Source organism: Pongo pygmaeus, chromosome 8 (assembly GCF_028885625.2).
Source record: "Pongo pygmaeus isolate AG05252 chromosome 8, NHGRI_mPonPyg2-v2.0_pri, whole genome shotgun sequence".
In the NCBI taxonomy this organism is placed as follows: domain Eukaryota; kingdom Metazoa; phylum Chordata; class Mammalia; order Primates; family Hominidae; genus Pongo; species Pongo pygmaeus.
Window position 1 is genome coordinate 100,544,577 of NC_072381.2, and position 20,212 is coordinate 100,564,788.

Below are 20,212 nucleotides of genomic sequence, written 5' to 3' on the forward strand. Positions count from 1 at the left end.
CAGCCACCTGGTAGTTTCAGACTCGGGGGAGGGAGCAGGCAGGGAACATAAGAGAAGAAGAAAGACATTAATGAAGGAAAAATAGCCAAGGCCATACTAAAAATATTTCCCAGGCACATATTTCTCCCAATGCATAGCAGCTCTTTCAATTAAGGATGTATGATTTCCTGGGTTACTAAGTCCAGATCATGGAACATTCCACTCTGGGACAGTAAAAGAGGGTCATGTTCTCAGCCTCCCCAGCACCAAAGCAGCTAAAAACAAGGATCACAGCCACCAGTGTTTCCACCACTCCTGAGCTGCTTGGAAGCTTCCTCTCAGGATGTGTCTGTGGAAAGCCTAGGGGGCCCAGTATGACACCATTTCTCAGGTATCCCAAATGTCCCAACAGTCACCTGGAAGAGGATCATCATCTCAAGCCAGTAAGCCCTTGCAAGAACCAGAATTTGAGGGAAGAAGAAACATTGGTGGCGACTTTGCCTTGGTTACTATGATAAATGGCCAGTAACCTTTAACATCTTCTAAAGCCAAAGTCAACACAGAAAAAAGTCTGCCCTACTAGACTCAAAGAAATGTTAAAAAAAATCTTAGTGTCAGCTGGGCACAGTGGCTCACATCTGTAAGCCCAGCACTTTGGGAGGCTGAGGCAGGCAGATCACCTGAGGTCGGGAGTTTGAGACCAGCCTGATCAACATGGAGAAACCCCATCTCTACTAAAAACACAAAATTATCCGGGCGTGGTGGCGCATGCCTGTAATCGCAGTTACTCGGGAGGCTGATGCAGAACAATCGCTTGAACCCGGGAGGCGGAGGTTGTGGTGAGCAGAGGTCACTCCGTTGCACTCTAGCCTAGGCAACAAGAGTGAAATTCCATCTCAAAAAAAAAGAAAGAAATAAATCTTAGTGTCCTCTCAGTGTCAGGCACAGGGAACAGGGACGCGCATGCCATGGGTGTCCAATGACATCTGTCTCTCTCTGGGGAGGGGAGGGGTGACTATATGCATGGAATGGCCAAAGAGCCCTTGAGAGGTGTTGCTACAACAGCCCTTTCCAAACATTTAAGTAGTTTGGAACCTCTAGTATCTTAACCTCTCTCAACCTGCATTTGAAGCCATTGGTTTGCAATTTAATTACCATAAGAGTTGAGCAGGTTCTTGTTAAAGGTGAATTGGGGAGAAACTGAATGGCAAAGCTGGCTTCAGAGGCAATACAAAAATTGATGATTCCAAGTGGGAAAGGTTCTCAGAGCTAAGGCAAGTTTGGACCACACAGTGTTTTCCAACAAAATTTAAATGTCACCAATAATTAAAAATCAGGAGATTTCCGAAAAAAGAGGCTTTCCAACTTCTGTTTTAATGGAAATAATCAGCAGAAACGAGACCTGCATGAGGCACACAGCTGGAGCCAAGGAGCAGCGTCCCCTCTGGACCAGGAATGCATGCTCCAGCTGCCACCCCCACCCCCACCTGGCACCCTTGTTTACTCAGAACTCTGCCTCAGTTCCTCATCCTGCCTGCCACTTTTGGGTATTTGAGTGGGCAATTCCTAACCTAGTCTACCCCCTTTACACCTACAGAGAATTGGCCCCATCTCTAACCCATCCTCAAACCCAGTTCCTTTGCTGGGATTCCCAGTGTTTCTGGATTCATCCTCAAAGAGCCTGAGATGGAGCAGACACTGGGCCCCTCTGCTGGGAAGATCCAGGAGACTCCAATAAAGACTCAAAGGGCTTGGTGGCTCATGCCTGTAATCCCGGAACTTTGGGAGTCTGAGGTGGGAGGATCACTTGGGGCCAGGAGTTTGAGACCAGCCTGGGCAACATAGTGAGACCCCAATCTCTACAAAAAAAATTAAAACTTAGCCAAGTGTGGTGGCACACACCTGTAGTACCAGCTACTCAGGAGGCTGAGGCAGGAGGATCACTTGAACCCAGGAGGTCAAGGCTGCAGTGAGCTGTGATCAAACCACTGTACTCCAGCCTGGGTGACAGAGCAAAACCTTGTCTCAAAAAAAAAAAAAAAAAAAAAGATGACTCAAAGGCAGCTGCAGCCAAATGATCTGTGACAGAAGAGGACATGCCTCCTCAGTCCCCAGCAAGGCACTTCCTCAGACACCTCTCCTCTTTCCACCTGCAGCCCTACCTCTCCGCCAGTTAAGCCTGCCTCTGTCCCCAGATCAGAACCTATTCCTAAGGACAAGCATTTATATCCTCAGGGACCTCTCTTCTTTCATGACCTCTGGTCCACTCTAGGGAAAAAGCAAACACTGCTTCACCAAAACTGTGCAGCATGAAGTATTTCTCCCTTGCTTAGTTCAGATGGTGAACACAAGCACAGGCTACTCTAGATTCTCTCAAACACTCCCCGACTAATAATACTGAAGAATTTCTCAGGAAGCAGCAGGCCTGTCAAGGAAGGACTATGTTCAGTTGGAAGATGATGACCACAGAAATCAAAACACAAATAAAAACAGTTCTGGAGGATTAACTGATTTGTTTGTGCTTGACACAATGCTGGGCATTTTACGTGTTAGTTCTTACTTTTACAGACCCTATAAAGCAAGAGGTATTGTCCCCTTTGTGTAGATGAAGAAAATGAACACAGAAGTGTTCTGCTAATGTAGTCATTTTTCTCCCTGGAGTAGTGGCTCTTGCACCTGCCTGGGCAGCCCTGGTCCTGATGTGAAAAGCCCCTCCCAGGACTGGCTCAGAGGAGGACTCCTGGGCTACTTACGGTCTGCTGTTCGCCTCCACCCCGCTGGCAGCAGTCTTTGACTCCAGGGCATTGTTGAAGTTGGAGATATTTTCAGAAGAGTAGAGGCCAGCTGGGTTGTTGTACTGGTTTGTGATGACCCTGGCGGTAGTGCTGGAGGCAGGCGAGGCGGTAAAGGGCATGGCACTTCGGTTGTGGGCGCTTCCTATGTGCAGGACCTCCTGCAGGCAGGGATCAGAGGAGAAATCAAGGGGGGCATCCAATGCAAACCCCGTGATGGGCAGTGCAGGCTGAGCGCCAGGGAGAGGTGTTCCAGCTACTAAGATAGCCCTAGTTCAACCCAAACTTTAGCTGAGGGACACTGACACACCCACTGAGACACATGGGCAATGACTGGGGAAGTTTCCCACAATGGGCACCTGTGCGAGTTCACACCCCCTGAATCATCTCTGCCTTCTGATACTTCCTTGAGGCCCAGCAAAGCCTGCCCTCTGGGCACCCTCGGGCAGGCCAGCCCTTGATGCTTTGGGCTGTAAGATTCAAGTCAGAGCTAAAACACGCTTTCGGGGCACATACCAAAGAGATTAAAGCACTAGGTGGAGAGAAATATGCAGTCACTTTGGTCAGTGCAAAAGCAGGAGATGATAAAAGGTGGAGATAAATTCTCCAGAAGTGAGCAAGTTAGACAAGCAAGATAAGAGGGTGTGGGTGTGGTGTCACAGGGGAAGCAGCTGCTGACTAGGCAGAGATGGTCTCAATCTCCTGCAGAGCAAGGGTAAAGGAAATTAAGGATCTATTGTTTCTTCTGGGAGAAAGACAAGGCTAATCAGATAGAAGGTCAGGGGATACCTGTTACAGGGGCGGTACCCAGCAGAGCTGCAGAAAAGGACTTTTGAGTTCCTAGTGTTCTCATTCCCCTCTTTCTGTAATTTGAGAAAGTTCCCTCCACCCCCACCCTAGACTTGTTAAGAGTCAGGTGAATAATTACTACAGCTACAACATCTCAGAGCTCCTTTACAAACCCCCAAAACCACTTTGGAAATTAACATTCCTGTTTTCTAAAACTACAGCTTTTCTACTTTTCCTTTCCCCCCTGCTGGCATCATAGCTTTTCCGATAGCCCAATTAGCAAGGTCCTTTCTATATGGGTGTCTGGATCAACCCATGGCTTCTAGGTGATGCATGCTCTATGCAGCCGGCTGAACTCAAAATGTGTCTTAGTGTCTGTGTTTTCCAGAAAAATCTTCCTGAACTCTAGTCTCTTTCTTAAAACACCCAGGCCCAGAACAGCTGCCTCCAAAAGAGTTCCTGTCATCTGTTGCACTTCCTTTTTTTCTCTCCTTTTTTGTTAAATCTTCAAGTCTTTTAAGCTTTCTTTAAAAAAATCATGAAAACTAAAAGCTTTATTGAGTACCTAATTTAAAATAAAACAACCTGAAAATATTTTTATGTTTAAGATTTCTCTTTTGGGCCGAGTGTGGTGGCTCACGCCTGTAATCCCAGCACTTTGGGAGGCTGAGGCGGGCGGATCACCTGAGGTGTGGAGTTCAAGACCAGCCTGACCAACATGGAGAAACCTCATCTCTACTAAAAATACAAAAATTAGCCAGTCATGGTGGCGCATGCCTGTAATCACAGCTACTCGGGAGGCTGAGGCAGGAGAATCTCTTGAACCCAGGAGGCGGAGGTTGCGGTGAGCCAAGATTGTACCATTGCATTCCAGCCTGGGCAACAAGAGTGGAACTCTGTCTCCAAAAAAAAAAAAAAAAGATTTCTCTTTTGGCTGGGTGCAGTGGCTCACGCCTGTAATCCCAACACTTGGGGAGTCCAAATCAGGAGGAATGCTTGAGCCCAGGAGTTCGAAACCAGCCTGGGCAACATAGTAAGACCCCATCAGTAAAAAAAAGTTAGACAGACATGATGGTGCACGCTGATAGTCCCAGCTACTTGAGAGGGCTGAGGCAGGAGGATTGTGTAAGCCCAGGAGATGGAGGCTGCAGTGTGCCATATCGTGCCACTGCACGTCAGCCTGGGTGACAGAGCAAGACTCTCATCTCTAAAAAAACAAAACAGGCCAGGCACGGTGGCTCATTCCTGTAGTCGCAGCACTTTGGAAAGCCAACGCAAGAGGATCACCTGAGGTCAGGAATTCAAGACCAGCCTGGCCAACATGGTGAAACCTCGTTTCTACTAAAATATAAAAATTAGCTAGGCGTGGTGGCACCTGCCTCTAATCCCAGCTACTCGGAGGCTGAGGCAAGAAAATCACTTGAACTCAGGAGGCAGAGGTTGCAGTGAGCCAAGATTGCACCACTGCACTCCAGCCTGGGCGACAGAGCAAGACTCCGTCTCAAAAATAAAAAATAAAAATAAATAATAAAAAATAAAAAACAACACAAAACTTCAGCAGTTATCAAAGAGTAGTTAAGTAAATTTTATGGCACAGCTACCCAAAGAAATAATATATAGTAATTAAAGGCTATGGTCATGAAGACAGAGATTTACAGATGGGTGGCCTGGTACTCTTGCCTACATATGCCACAGCCAGGATAGTCACTCTTTCTTCTTCTCTCCATCTCCATGGCAATTCCTAGGAGCAGCAGAGGATGCAGAGCCCCAAGGAAGGGTCTTTATTTTTCCACCTTGGCTCAATTTTTCCCTGCAATTTCCTGTTTGGCAAGGAATACCCCTCTGAGCCCATTTTTCATCTTTAAAATGAAGAAGATAAAGCCTTCTTCACAAGGATTTGTGTGAGTTACTAGAGTGTCAAGTACAGTACAGTGCCTGGCTCGTGGCACATATTCAACCAGGGTCTGTTCCCTTCTCCCTCCACCGAAACACATTTCCAATTAGATTGGAAGTCAATGGAAAATTCAGGTTGAAAATTCGTATGATTTCACTTTATGAAGAATCTTTCAAGAATGCATCTGGTTTGTACATAAAAGGAATATCTCTACCCTCATCTGAATACTGACTAGTCTTTCCAGAAAGCAGGCAGATTCAGGGCTTGCCTTTTAGAAGGGATGATGTAATTGTTTGGGCTTTGTATTTATCAGTCTCCAAGGAAACTCAATAATGAGGAATTACAAACTAGGTGTGTAACTATGCTGACCTCAGATAAGCTGGGGTGTTGGTTGGCATTACATGAACCAACAGATCTTTTTATTATAGATGAACTCTGCTCTTATTCATTTATCCTCTACTTTAGAATGGCTGGAAGTAAAAGACTTTGGAAAAATGATGGGTGAGAAGTTTTTCTTACAGTAATAAAGCATTACTAGAATCACAAGAAAAATACTAGGGTTTAAAGTATTTGATAATTTTTGTAATCTGAAAAGAACTACCTTCAAAAGATTAATACAGGTAACTATAGATTTAAAATGAAAATTCAAATATACTACAAATGAAAACTATAACTGAAATTTACATAATTACCTTATTTACATGAAAATGAGGATTTCAGATAGACCAAGTTAAAACGAAATCGTTCCTTGTGTTATAAAATATGTAAAAATTAAAATTTAACAATTAAAATTTAACATGGTAAATTTAATGAAGTAGCTGAGAACTCCCAAGGAAACTGAAACTAACTGCGGCATGTTTTAAATTAGTTCGCACAACTGCCAGTGTAGAGACCAAGTGCCATTTTACGAACTTTCCTGAGAGGAGTTGTATAGAAGAATATGTTCACGTCAGTTTTGAAATGACGCAAAATGATCCTTAAAATTGCTCTTGGGATTTTTAATAATTATTTTTACTATCTTAATGGCAAAAATTTTATATGACTTCATTTTTGAAATTTTAATGAATTCTATTTGAGAAAATATGACTTATATCCAACCACCCAATTAACACACACTAATATACCAAGTGAGTTCAACTTCATACAAGTTTCTGTTTTATGTATAAAAGATAGCTAGTTATACATTGTATTTTAATTATATCTTAATTCACCATAAAAACTAAATAGTATCCCAAACTTAGAAAAATAAGTTAAATTTCAAATCTTCAACTTGGGTCAAATGCATAACCATCACAAACCAGTCTAAAATTTTCAAAAGGCATTATCAACGTACCTAGTTTATCATTACTAATTCATTAATGTATCCAACAGACACATACTTTGTGACAAGTAGCATGTTGGGTGTGAGGAATTTTACAAAAGATGTTCTAAACATCTCTAAGTTTGTCCCTTATTTCAAAAACAATACCCATGCATTGTAGATTATTTCGAAGAGGCACATAAGGCAGAAAGAAATAAAATCACCTATAATCCAACTACTGAGAGATTTCTTCACAAATATGGGATCTTAGGGCAGTCTACTGTCCTGAGAAATTCTATCTGGGTGACAAATTGTACACTATGTACTGCTTTTTTTTATATTAATTGCTGCTTTATTTTAGTAATTTTAAAGTCTCACTAGAAGTTTCACTGTAAGAAAAATAGAGATTTCCACTCCATGGCTCATGGAAACCAGACAGGGGCATACAGTGGGGAGAAGCAGGGCTTCCTATTACATATTCCCCGATTTCTTCTAGGCTCTAGGCCTCCAGACCTAAACTTATTTTCATCCCTGTCATGATTCATTTGTTGCTGAAATCCATAACGAGCTGAATAGTTCCTTGACTTCACTGTGATCCTGCCAACCCTTCCCACGCAGGAAGGCTTCCACCGGCTTCCCTTATCGCCTTCCGACCCCCTGCTTCCAGCCCAGGACACAGCGTCACTGCCCTGGGGTTTTCCAGCCCTATCCTCCTGCAGTTCCCTTACGGGAAGAACTGAACAAGAGCCAGATACCAGCAGTGACAGTGGAGGGCTCTCCCTGCAGTCTTATCCCCAGGCCTCCAGGGCAGGAAAAACAGGAATGTGCTGAGCAGTGTCAGAAACGGCAAAGTGCTGGGTGGTGAGAGCAGCGGCAATGATGAGCAAGAACTTACCTGGGGTTCAGAGGCTAAATTCATCTTGTATGGATGACGCTTCCCTTCCTCTGTCACCAGGGGAGACCAGACTTTATGTTCAGATCTGCAACAGATTAACAAAGCTGCTGTTTCACTCACGTAAAATAAATAATATATACTAAAGACAAACTGGAAAAATGCCCCCTCTTTCCTGGACTAGGCTCTGAACTAGCACCCTCCCATCAGCTCTACCTTCCATTTGCCACCAGTTTGATCTTTTAAACACCCCAATCTGATAACATCCATGGCTGATGGCTCCGCAGCATAGCCCCAAGGGCTAAGGAAATTCCCAAGCACTTCATCCTCCCTCACCACACTCTGGGTAGCTGACACCAGCAGTGTGGCCTCCTCCATGTTCCTGAGCATGACTCACACTGCCCTATCTCTGCCCAGGATAGAATGGGCTTCTCCTCTATCTCAACCCAGTGTGTTTGGTCCAGACCAAATAACCAACTTATTTGTGAAGCCTGTTTGACCCAAATGAAAATAATGCCTCTTGGCCGGGTGTGGTGGCTCACGCCTATAATCCCAGCACTTTGGGAGGCTGAGGCGGGGAAATCACTTGAAGTCTGGAGTTTGACATCAGCCTGGCCAACATGGTGAAACCCCATCTCCACTAAAAATACAAAAATTAGCCGGGTGTGGTGGCATATGCCTATAATCCCAGCTACTCGGGAGGCTGAGGCAGGAGACTCACTTAAACCCAGGAGGCAGAGGTTGCAGTGAGCTGAGATAGCGCCACTGCACTTCAGCCTGGGTGACAGAGCGAGACTCCATCTCAAAAAAAAGAAAAGAAGAAAAGAATGCCCCTCTTTTGCTCTTATAAACTATTTTCTTTGTACCAATCAGAGAGCAATGATTTTACTTTAGTCTCAGCTTTCATTAGTGTCGTTGTTTCCTCTCTTGCAGGTAGAAAATATTTATACTTATCTTTATTTATTTTATTTATTTATTTTTTGAGACAGAGTCTCACTCTTGTCGCCCAGGCTAGAGTGCAATGAATGGCGTGATCTTGGCTCACTGCAACCTCCGCCTCCCAGGCTCAAGCCATTCTCCTACCCCAGCCTCCCGAGTAGCTGAGATTACAGGCACCTGCCATCATCCCTAGCTAATTTTTCTGTATTTTTGTAGAAACAGGGTTTCATCATGTTGGCCAGGCTGGTCTTGAACTCCTGACCTCAGGTGATCTACCCGCCTCGGCCTCCCAAAGTGCTGGGATTACAGACTACAGCCACCGTACCTGGCCATACTTAACTTTATATTTGTCACAATGTCTTTGCCAGATATATACAAGATGTCCCTGTTCAACATGTCGGTAAACGAATAAAAAAATCAATTAATCAACCAATGAATGAATGTCCTGAACTCGGGCTTGAAGGAGAGGATTTAGACAAAGATAGAAACGGAGATGAGAATGAAGGGCAGATGTGCTTTTGAGGGGGTAGTAATAACACGGTGTACCTCTCATGGGGTAGGTCTCTGAAGTGTACAAAATATTTTGATATACTCCCTCACACTCGATCCACCTGCCAGTCCTGTGCCACAAAGTGGAAAAAAAAAAGCAAAAAACATACTTCACAGACGAGAATCTAACCAAAGGCTTCATGACAAAGAGCTGTGGCAGCTAAGGTTAGTGAGATAACAGGTGATCAGAATGAAACATCTGAATTTGATGCAGTAGGAAACAGGGAGCCAACTGAGGGTTGAACCAAATCACTTCTGAAATCCTGCCTTTGCAGGACCCCTTCCAAGGCTAAATGAAAGAAGAATGGAAATTCTACCCTAATTACAGCTCCCAAGGTGCTACCCTCATTCATTCTTTTATCACCAGCGCTCCCTGTTTGTCGTGTACTTAAAGTTACACTCAGTACTCTGCTGCTAATGTGTTCAAGCTTTTCTCTGTTGTTGCAATCTCCTGGTATGGTACCCACTACTCAGCACAATGCAGTAGCAGCAGCATCCTAAGGACATTTTTTTTTTTTTTTTGAGATGGAGTTTCGCTCTGTTGCCCAGGCTGGAGTGCAGTGACGCCATCTCAGCTCACTGCAACCTCCGCCTCCTGGGTTCAAGTGATTCTCCTGCCTCAGCCTCCCGAGTAGCTGGAACTACAGGTGCACGCTACCACACCTGGCTAATTTTTTAATTTTTAGTGGAGATAGGGTTTCACCATGTTGGCCAGGCTGGTTTCGAACTCCAGACCTCAAGTGATTTGTCTGCCTCAGCCTTCCAAAGTGCTGGAATTACAGAGAGAGCCACCGCACCTGGCCAGGACATTTTACTTACTCAAAATGTTGGTTAGTTGAATTGGATCAAGTGAAAATGCAGGTATCTTACTGAAAGAAGCCCACATCATAAGCACTGTGAAAACTAGAGGGGGGCCGGGCACAGTGGCTCACCCCTGTAATCCTAGCACTTTGGGAGGCTGAGGCAGGTGGATCACCTGAGGTCAGGAGTTCAAGGCCAGCCTGGCCAACATGGTGAAGCCCCATCTCTACTAAAAACACAAAAATTTGCTGGGTATGGTGGTGCACATCTGCAATCCCAGCTACTCAGGAGGCTAAGGCAGGAGAATCACTTGAACCCAGGAGGCAGAGGTTGCAGTGAGCTGAGATTGCACCACTGCACTCCAGCCTGGGCTGTACAGAGTGAGACTCCGTCTCAAAAAAAAAAAAAAAAAAAAAAAATAGAGGGGAAATAAGCAATGTGAAGTTCAAATTCCACAGACCTTTTGGCGTGCCTATAGTATATACATGGCACTGAGCTAGGAGGTCTGGGGGATTCTCAGATAGGGAAGGCCGTCCCTGCCCACAAACAGCTTCTAGTCAATCAGAAATGAACAAAACGTTTCCATAGGCTTCACCTGGCTACAGTGAGCGTCAAGTTGTCTGTGCAGCCTTTGATTCTGTTCTGAGCTTCCAAGTGTGTCATATTGCTAGTATTTTCCCCATCAATGGCTGTGATTACATCTCCGATACATAAATTAGCTAGAGCCGCCTTGCTTCCAGGAGTGACCTAGAAAAAAAGGGGAGAGCAGGCTAGTTACTATTTGTCTCCAAACCACTAAGTTACCACCAAGTTAAGTATTCACTGATACGGAGCAAAGCCCTGAAAAAGAAAAGAGGGCTGAAATCATAGCTTAAATAATAACAATCATTTATATTATGTTATCAGTGACAAAGAGTGCTTTTCTAATATGATCTCATTGTATCCCTATAGCAACCTTGTGAGAAAGGAGGACAAATAGCAGTCCCCATTTCCAAGACCAGGATCTGAGGCTTAGAAAGACCTATGACTTACCCAGGATCACCCAACTAGTATATTATTATATTACTGGTCCTCCAACTAGTGTTCTTACGGAGCCAGGAAACAAACCCCAAACAGATCTGATGTCCTTCCCACTGAACTATGTTTGCTTCCTTAAAATTAGTTAACAATTACATTTTAAAAAAACACACACATTTAGAGAACATTATATACTATAACACCCTATTTCTTTAAAAATCTTAATAATGTTATGTATACAAAAGAAAGTGGAAACACTGCACACTATTGTTCACAGTTATACAGTTTTGCAATGTTTTTTACAATAATATTGAATTACTTTTTAATTTAAAAAATTGTTGACCAGGCAAGGTGGCTCACGCCTGTAATGACAGCACTTTGGGAGGCCAAGGCAGGCGGATCACCTGAGGTCAGGAGTTTGAGACCAGCCTGGCCAACATGGTAAAACCCTGTCTCTACCAAAAATACAAAAAAATTAGCCGGGTGTGATCTCAGCTACTCAGGAGGCTGAGGCAGAAGGATCACTTGAACCCAGATGGTGGAGGTTGCAGTGAGCCAAGATCACGCCTCTGTACTCCAGCCTGGGCAACAGAGTGAGATTTCGTCTCAAAAAATAATAATAATCATAAAATAAAAATTAAAAAAATAAAAAATTGTTAAAAGTAATCAAGGATATCCTAAAGTATGGTAGTATAGGTTTATACTGGTTTAATCTCCCAAAATGACTAGGGTCATTCCCTATAGGCGGCTGGTTTTCTGCAGACTGATGCTTCTAAAACCGGTGGTTCCAAATTGACAGATCACTGATGCTTGGGGGAAGCCAATCAATTACTGCAATAGGTCCTTAAATTCACCTGCCTACAGAGCAATACATGCGGACTCAATACATATCACATCTCCTACACTGATGTACAACTATTTTTCAAGTGAATACAGATGCTATTAGAATGAACAAGATCCAAACTCATTTTGAAATAGTACTCACCTCAGAGTACTATTTCTAACCAAGGTATCTGGTTAGATTTTCTAAACTAAGGTATACTAAAAATATTACTGTCATCATCCCAGGGTAAGTTCACAACTTTTTTTTTCCACATTACAAGACCTTCTTGGATGGGAATTCCAAGTCCGCAGGAGCAGGGTGGCAGTAACATCCCCAGGCTCCCAATGCCCACAGGGCTCTGGCCACCCTTTGGAGAAGGCCCTTGACTCTCGGGATCCAATTGAGGAAGATCTTATGAACACTTGGGGGTCTCCTTATGGCTGAACCACAGGTAACAGGTTCTTCAAGGCACCAAACCAGGACACACAAATTGGGTCCTAAACCTCAGTATCTGATGCAGTTTTTAGCAGCTACAGTTTCCGATTAGTCCTCAGCGCAGCTAGTGTGGTGCCGCTATTATGGTGCATTCCCCATCAGCACCCTGACCCCATAAAATGAGGACAAGACAAGTTGATCCTTGAGGTCCCTTCTGGCCTGCACATGCTATGACTTTATCAGGCAAAACTCTCCTGGAATGTGGCAGGATGTGGAAACCAGTACCGAGATCCTGACCTCCTAACCTTCCTTTCTGGCTCTCCCATCATTTGTTTACCAGAGATCTGGGTTTTAGGAAACAAAACCAGCCTCTTGATTCAAGGTTCAGATCGTTCCCTCATTCAGCCACTGGGACAGGACTTTTTATCCAGGCAAGCACAGGCTGCTCTCATTTCAGTCAACAATGGAGAGTTAGCTTCTGAGTCATCCAATGCGTGCAATAAAAAAAAAAATTCCTCCATTTTCTGACCTGTTGTCCTGAGAAGACTGATCTGGTGCATCTTCATATACGTTTCACTGTTACTAAAGGACAATGCAGGCTCAGTTTTTAAATGGCTCTAAGCATCACTTTATTTGGGATTGGCAAGCATTCTTGACTGACTAACTCCAAAGGAGAGCAGCCTGAATCAAGGAAAATAATGCCTTATGGAACTCATTTATCATGGCTAAATCTAGCAGTTTCAAAGAGCAGTCCCCTTAGGATGAAATCCAAAATCTTTAACAAGGCCGCTAAAGCCAGTGCCTCCCTCCCCACCCGCATCATGCCTCTTCCCCACTGGGCTCCAGCTACAGGGCCTCAGGACTTTCACACCTGCTTCTACCTCTGCCTGATTAACTTCTCATCTTCCAGGTGTCTGTGTAAACAACCCTTCTTCTCAAAGAGGCCTTCCCTCACCTCCAATCTAAGCTATACCCTCACAGTCATCCTTTTTTTTTTTTTTTTTGAGATGGAGTTTTGCTCTTGTTGACCAGGCTGGTGTGCAGTGGCGCAATCTCAGCTCACTGCAACCTCCACCTCCCGGGTTCAAGCGATTATCCTGTCTCACCTCCTGAGTAGCTGGGATTACAGGCTGCACCACCATGCCCAGCTAATTTTTTGTATTTTTAGAAGAGATGGGTTTTTTTCACCATGTTGGCCAGGCTGGTCTCGAACTCCTGACCTCAGGTGATCCGCCCGCCTCGGCCTCCCATAGTGCTTGGATTATAGGCGTGAGCCAGCATGCCCAGCCCAGTCATCCTTTTAATACACTTGGTTCTTCTTCACGGCACTGGTCACTTTATGTTTGCAAACCTCCTTGGTGGGTTAGTTTGTTTAATGTTGAAAGGCCTACTCAGCAGTAAGGTGCATGAGGGCAGGATTTTGTCTGCCTTCTGTGCTGTGATATTGCAAAAATTTTAACAGTGAGAAAATTATGACAGTGAAAGAGATCTGGCCTAACCAATTCCATCTTGCCTTTAACCTCCAAACTGTCCTTGGTCATTCCTGGGCATCAGCAAAGCTAACTTCCGGAGAAATTTTAGTGTATAGTTTAAATGATGGTAGCACTTTCCAAAACTAAACTGCTTTGAAAAACTAATGAAAGCCCACCAGGTTAGGAGGATGAGAGGGGCCGGAATTCTGCTAAGATGTAGGCATAGTTAAATGATTACCAGCCATTATTCCAGAGCTCACAATATTTGCAACTTCCCCAGTTACTCCTGTAAGTAACACCCCTATTGTAGAACCTAAGATTGGCCTTTTGCGATGTCCTTTCAGGCTTTTGCATTTCTGACTACCTACTGGATGCCCCCTGACCAAGATGCGAACTCAACACACTGTTTTCCACACCCCTGTGACGGCATGCCCAACCAATCAGCATTCACCATCCCTAGGCCCCTGCCTGCCGAACTATCTTTGAAAACCCCTAGCCTTCAACTTTCATGGAGGCTGATTTGAGTAATAATAAAACTCTAGTCTTCCATTTAGCCAGCTCTACGTGTATTAAACTTTCTGTATTGCAAATCCCCTGTCTTGATAAATCAACTCTATCTGGGTAACGGGCAAGAACCCATTGGGCAGTTACAGTATCCTCAGCACCCAATAACTGGAACATAGTAGGTGCTCAATAAATATCTGTATAATAAATGATTGGCTCTAAAACACTGAGTGTTGTTAAATATGTAATCAGCCTGCTTCATTTTATCCTTTAAAATGAATTATTTCAAAAACATCAAAAATATTTTTATTTCAAAAATCAAATAATCATTTCCCTCTACACTGCTATCCTGAAGCATGACCACTCACAAAACTCAAATGAGATTGGAACTGGAGAGGTTGAGAAGATGAAAAAGAAGTTTCCTTTCACTTTTTTACGGTGAACTGCTGAGAAGTCCAGAATGTCCAGCATTTGGTTCCAACTGTTTTGTGGGAGAGACATTTCTGCTAAGTATATCCCAACAGGTCCTGGACAAGCTAGAACCAGTCTTAGGAGCCCCAAGCCTGAGTAATTGAGGTCTGGTCATCCTATCTTTCAGTATAATTTCTTTGTTTTTTTTTTTAAAGCCAAACTGGTAAGAAGCCAAAGGAAATCTCAGAAAGTCACAAGCAACATCAGATAGGACTTGAAAGAAATTACACATACAGATTAAGTTCACATTCTTTTATGAGCTATCTTTTTTAGGGGAAAAAATTGATTTAAACAAATTATGGGATTTGCCTTTCCAAAGCCCTTTCATATACAATCTCCTATTTGAGATAATAATATGGTTACCTCACCACCAACATATTAGATAAACTTCACAGATGAGGAAATTGAGATTCAGAGAAATTGTGAGTGGTTCAAGTTCACACAGCTAAAGGCTGAGCCTGAACTTGAAAGGCTCTCTCATTGCAAATTCCATTCCTTTTTGCTTTAGCACATTGCCACAAGCAGAGGCTCCAAACTCAACTGTCAAAGCCAAAAAAAAATCCAGGAGACTCATCTGCAGTGGCCTTCTACATAGGACCTGGAGTGTCACAAAGTCCTGCTGCTGGCTGAGTGCCTCCCCACCACAGGACAGTCACTCCCCTGCCCTGTACTGATCTGGGGCCCAGTAACCCCACCCATTATAAAATTTACAAATCATAACACAGAAGTGACAAGGGTTACAGGAGAGAAGGCCTGTGCCTCCAACACTGGATAGTTCCTGTCTTGAATGGTGGATTCCAATCCTTGCCAAACACTATTTATCACAATCATAATCATGACAGCCATCAGTTAATGAGCGTTTAGGTACCAAGCATGACAAAGTCTTTAGCAAGGGTTAACTCACCAATATTCACGTGATGCTACCAGACAGGCAATGTTATCTACATCATTACAGATGAAGAAATGGAGGAACAGGGGTTAAGCAGTTTGCCTGAGGTTGCACAGCTGGTGAGCGGCAGGCCACAGCAGGCTCCAGAGTCCACCCACTTAACCAACTAGGCCACACTATCTGCTCTAATTTCCTCCTGACCATCAAGTTCCATCAGAACCAGCTCATAATAGAGTCAGCTTCAATTTCTTAAAAAAAAAAAAAACTTCTGGGCCAGGCATGGTGGCTTACGCCTGTAATCTCAGCACTGTGGGAGACCAAGGTAAGTGGCTCACCTTGAGCTCAGGAGTTCGAGACCAGCCTGGGCAACATGGCATAACCCTGTCTCTACAAAATACAAAAAAAAATTTGCCAGGCACGGTGGCACACGCCTGTAGTCCCAGCTACTCAGGAAGCTGAGGTGGGAGGACGGCTTGTGCCCAGGAGGTAAAGGCTGCAGTGAGCTGAGACTGTGCCACTAAACTCCAGCCTGGGTGATAGAGTGAGACTTTGTCTCAGAAAAAGAAAAAAAAATTATATACTCACCCCCATTAGTTCAATGAACATGCCATTGCCAGCCTTCTTCCCCAGAGACCATACAACTAGATCACACAACTCTTGCTGCATAAGAATAAATGGGGACAGGCACGGTGGCTCATGCCTTTAATCCCAGCACTTTGGGAGGCCAAGCACTTTTGGGAGGTCAGATGGCAGGCAGATCACATGAGCCCAGGAGTTCAAGACCAGCCTGGCCAACATGGTGAAACCCTATCTCTACTAAAAATACAAAAATTAGCCAGCTGTGGTGATGCACACTGCCTGTAATCCCAATTACTCAGGGGGCTGAGACAGGAGAATTGCTTGAACCTGGGAGGTGGAGGCTGCAGTGAGCCAAGATCACACCACTGCACTCCAGCCTGGGTGACACAGTAAGAATGTCTAAAAATAAAATAAAATAAAATAAAAGAGTAAATGGGTTTAGGCACAACAATTTCCACTAATGAACAATCTATCATTTTCTCCTCAATTCATTCTTGTGTCTCTCACTCTTTGTCCCCACCAGCACCCCAGGCAGACACTGCTTGCTTAGAGGCCAACATGTTCTCTACTCCCAAGTTCATAATGCATCTTTAAGACCTGTCCACTGCTGCCAGTCCTGAGCATATAAGAAGGTTTTTGAAGTTTAATTGCACTTCTAACTGGTGTAAATAAAATAGGATAATGATGTAGCTCTCCCACTTTCTTCGACTTACATTTAAATAACTACATACCTAAATGACACTACTATCATACAGAACTGGATGCATACCCATGACAAATAAAAAGATAACCCTCCTCCCTCAGTGATAATGGCATGTTTCTACTTCATCCCTCCCCTCTTCCTTCTTTCTCTCTCTGTTCATTCACTTATCAGATATCCTTATGTACATTCTGAAAGACAGTGTAACTTGTTCATTAAGATGTGGTTTCTGGAGTCAGATGGCCAGGGTTCAAGTCCTGCTTGGCTTGTGAGCTAAGTGTCCTTCAGCAGGATATTTTACCTCTGTGTAAACAAAGATGCACCAAGGATGAAAAGAACAGCTTTGACATCAGAAGGCTGTTGCGAGGATTACATGAGGCGATTCAGGCAGAGACCCCACTGTCAGGGCTCCAGAAATGTGAGCTATTGTTTGTAGATTCCGGGAACCACACAAGGCACTGGAAGTCAGCTGTGAAAAGGGTGGTGCCTGCCATCAAGAAGCTCACAGTCTCCTGGGGGGAGACCAGCATGTACAACAGCTGATGAGTGTTGTGCTAGAACCAACAAGGCAGTAGGAGCCTAAAGGTGGAATCATGGAACACTCCCTGGAGGAGGTGCTGCTTAAAACTGTGCAAAGCCACAAAAGGAAAAAAGCAAAAGGAAAGAGCATGCCAAGTCTCAAAAAAAAAAAAAGAAAAGAAAGAAATTTAGCAAGTGAAGGGAGAGGAAGAGGATGAGGCTGTAGATGTAAACAGACTAGGAGACCAACAAAGAAATTGAAACATAGCGTCTAACATTGCCCAGTCAACTGCCAAGAAACAACCACTGAGCCTTAGCTCTGCTGAGATTAAGGTGACTGCATTTGACAGATACTCTAACAGACACTCAAAGAAGCAAACCCATTCAAGGGGTCACCCGTTTGGCCTCTAGGTCAGCCATTCTGTGGCTGGCTTTCCCTAGTAGGTCTTTCAGAAGGCAGTCCTACTTAAAAATCGCATGTTCTACTGACAGCTAGATGGGGTTCCTTTAACTCTGGCTCAAGACTGAAAGCTAGAGGCCTGTGAAATGGTCCCAGCCAACAGTCCTGTTTTTTTTCTTACATTTAAATTACATGCCAATATTTATATATCAACAAAATCACTCAAACCCCTAGATTCTCAGCTTCTTTTGAAAAATCAGAAAATCTGGCAATTCTGGGCCTAGATTCCCATATGGCAACAATCAGCACCAAATGAGGAGCTTCTGATCCTCTCTATGAGACACATGCTCTCCATTTAGCCACAGGCTCTACCATGCTCTACTGCCCCAGCCACAGAAACCCAGTACCTGTTACCATTTATGATCATTCTTGCAGCTATTAATTTTCTGACTACCTCACCTACTCAAAACTCATTTATTATGGTATATAAGTTTCTAGCAATTTTTTCCCTTCTAATATACACATATAATTATACTTTATACCACAATATAACTACCTTCTTGATCTTCTAATACAGTATGGGGAAAAAATAATTGAGCAGAGCTTGCTGGGTGAGGCAATTCAAACCCCAACTCTAATGCTTTTCCTCTCTACTGCCTTAAAGGGTGCCAGTTTTTAGAGGAAATCATTTTGGAGGTCTGGTCCATCATCATTTGTTGATTCAACCAACACGCTGAGCTCTGCATGCTACACACTGGGCTGAGTCAGAGTTTACTGTGATTACTCAGGGGAGCAAAACGTTGTCCCTGTGCTAGAAATGGTTTGGACTAGGGATTATAATTTGCCTTCTGTAAAATTACTACAGCAGAAATGAATGCAGCAAGAAAATGTGATTCTCAAACAAGCCAAGGAACATTCTTATTTAATTCTCAGGCAAAGAAACAGTTTTGGTGGGCAAAGAAAGAAAAGATAGCAGAGATCCCATTGGGGGCCCACTGGGATTCAGCGATGAGGAAAAATATTATTTACCAGGCAACTTCCCGCTGCAAACAGGCCATATGCTTCAATTCTAGGCAACATAAACCCAATGCCAGCTTCTTAAAAGTTGCATTTTTTAAAATGTTCTTTTACATATATAACATACAGAATTTAACAAAAATGAGTAAGTATGAGCACATTAGTCCTTTTTAGTAAATTTTCTTTTTAAAAAAACAAATTTTAGGCCAGGCATGGTGGCTCACACCTGTAATCCCAGCTCTTTGGGAGGCCAGGGCAGGTGGATCACTAGAGGTCAGGAGTTCAAGACCAGCCTGGCCAACATGGCAAAACCCCGTCTCTACTAAAAATACAAAAAATTAGCCAGGTGGTGGCAGGTGCCTGTAATCCCAGCTACTCAGGAGGCTGAGGCAGGAGAATCACTTGAACCGGGGAGGCAGAGGTTGCAATGAGCCAAGATCACCCTACTGCACTCCAGCCTGGGCAACAGAGAGAGATTCCATCTCCAAAAAAAAAAAAAAAATTTAAAAACTCTTGTGTTGCCTCTTAGCCCCTTGATACAAATGAGTTTGTGACCACTGGCTCAGTTTAAAAGTTATGGAAAGCATGATTATATGTAGAAATACTTTATGACTAGGATTACCAAATGCCCTGATTTGCCCAAAACAGCTTAACTATCAAGACCACCCCATTTCATTCTCAGAAGTACTCCAGCCTGGATGATAAACAGTACTGTTGCCTTTTTGACAGACGTGGAGGTTTTAACCAAATATTTGTCAAATGGTTTAAATGGTTCTAAGGCAGAGGTTTTTGCTTTGTTTTATTTTTTTCTTTTTCTTGAGGGAAAAACCGTGTCTATTCAGAAGGTTTATTTGTGGACAGGACTACAGGTCAATTTCCTGACTCTTTATGGAACATTGTTAACCTTGCCCCTTGGAGTTGGCATCTAAACCTCAGGCCAGAAATCAACCCCACTCACGAATACTCAGCCAACTGTGATATTTGCAAGGATGAGGCAATGGTTTTCAATCAGGTTGGTCATCAGATCCCATGGGGGCAGGGATTAAAAATACAGATAGAGCTCCACACCCCATCTCAGATCCACCAAAGACAGCCTATACAGTGAAACCCAAGAACCCATACCTTTTTAAAGCTTCCCAGAAAACATTAATGCTCATCAGGTTTGGAAACACCAAGAGAGATGATGACTATGACTATCTTTTCCCCTTAAACTCTCTCCCTGAATGAAGTTAAAGTCATCAGATAGACAAAAAGTAATTAGACCCTAAAATCTCAGCTCCTCCAGAAACACCTTCAAGGGCAGAACTTATGCTCCTATAAAATACATAGAAAGCCCCTGAAAGGAATATCCATTAGAATAGTATTTCTCTATCTCTTACCAAAATAGACTTAAAAAAAAAAAATAGGCCAGGCAGGGGTGGCTCATGCCTATAATCCCAGCACTTTGGGGG

At 43.6% G+C, this 20,212-nt stretch overlaps 1 protein-coding gene across 1 annotated transcript in view; it reads right to left on the reverse strand.

Moving 5' to 3' along the window:
- The window catches only part of PDLIM1 (PDZ and LIM domain 1), a 53,627-nt gene that overhangs the window by 23,617 nt on the left and 9,798 nt on the right, over positions 1 to 20,212 (reverse strand). Inside the window, exons 2-4 of the mRNA XM_054436240.2 lie at positions 10,531 to 10,682; positions 7,650 to 7,734; positions 2,733 to 2,932 (exon numbers count right to left, since the gene is read on the reverse strand). Of these exons, the coding sequence (XP_054292215.1) occupies positions 2,733 to 2,932; positions 7,650 to 7,734; positions 10,531 to 10,682 (437 nt within the window). The remainder of the gene's footprint in view (positions 1 to 2,732; positions 2,933 to 7,649; positions 7,735 to 10,530; positions 10,683 to 20,212) is intronic.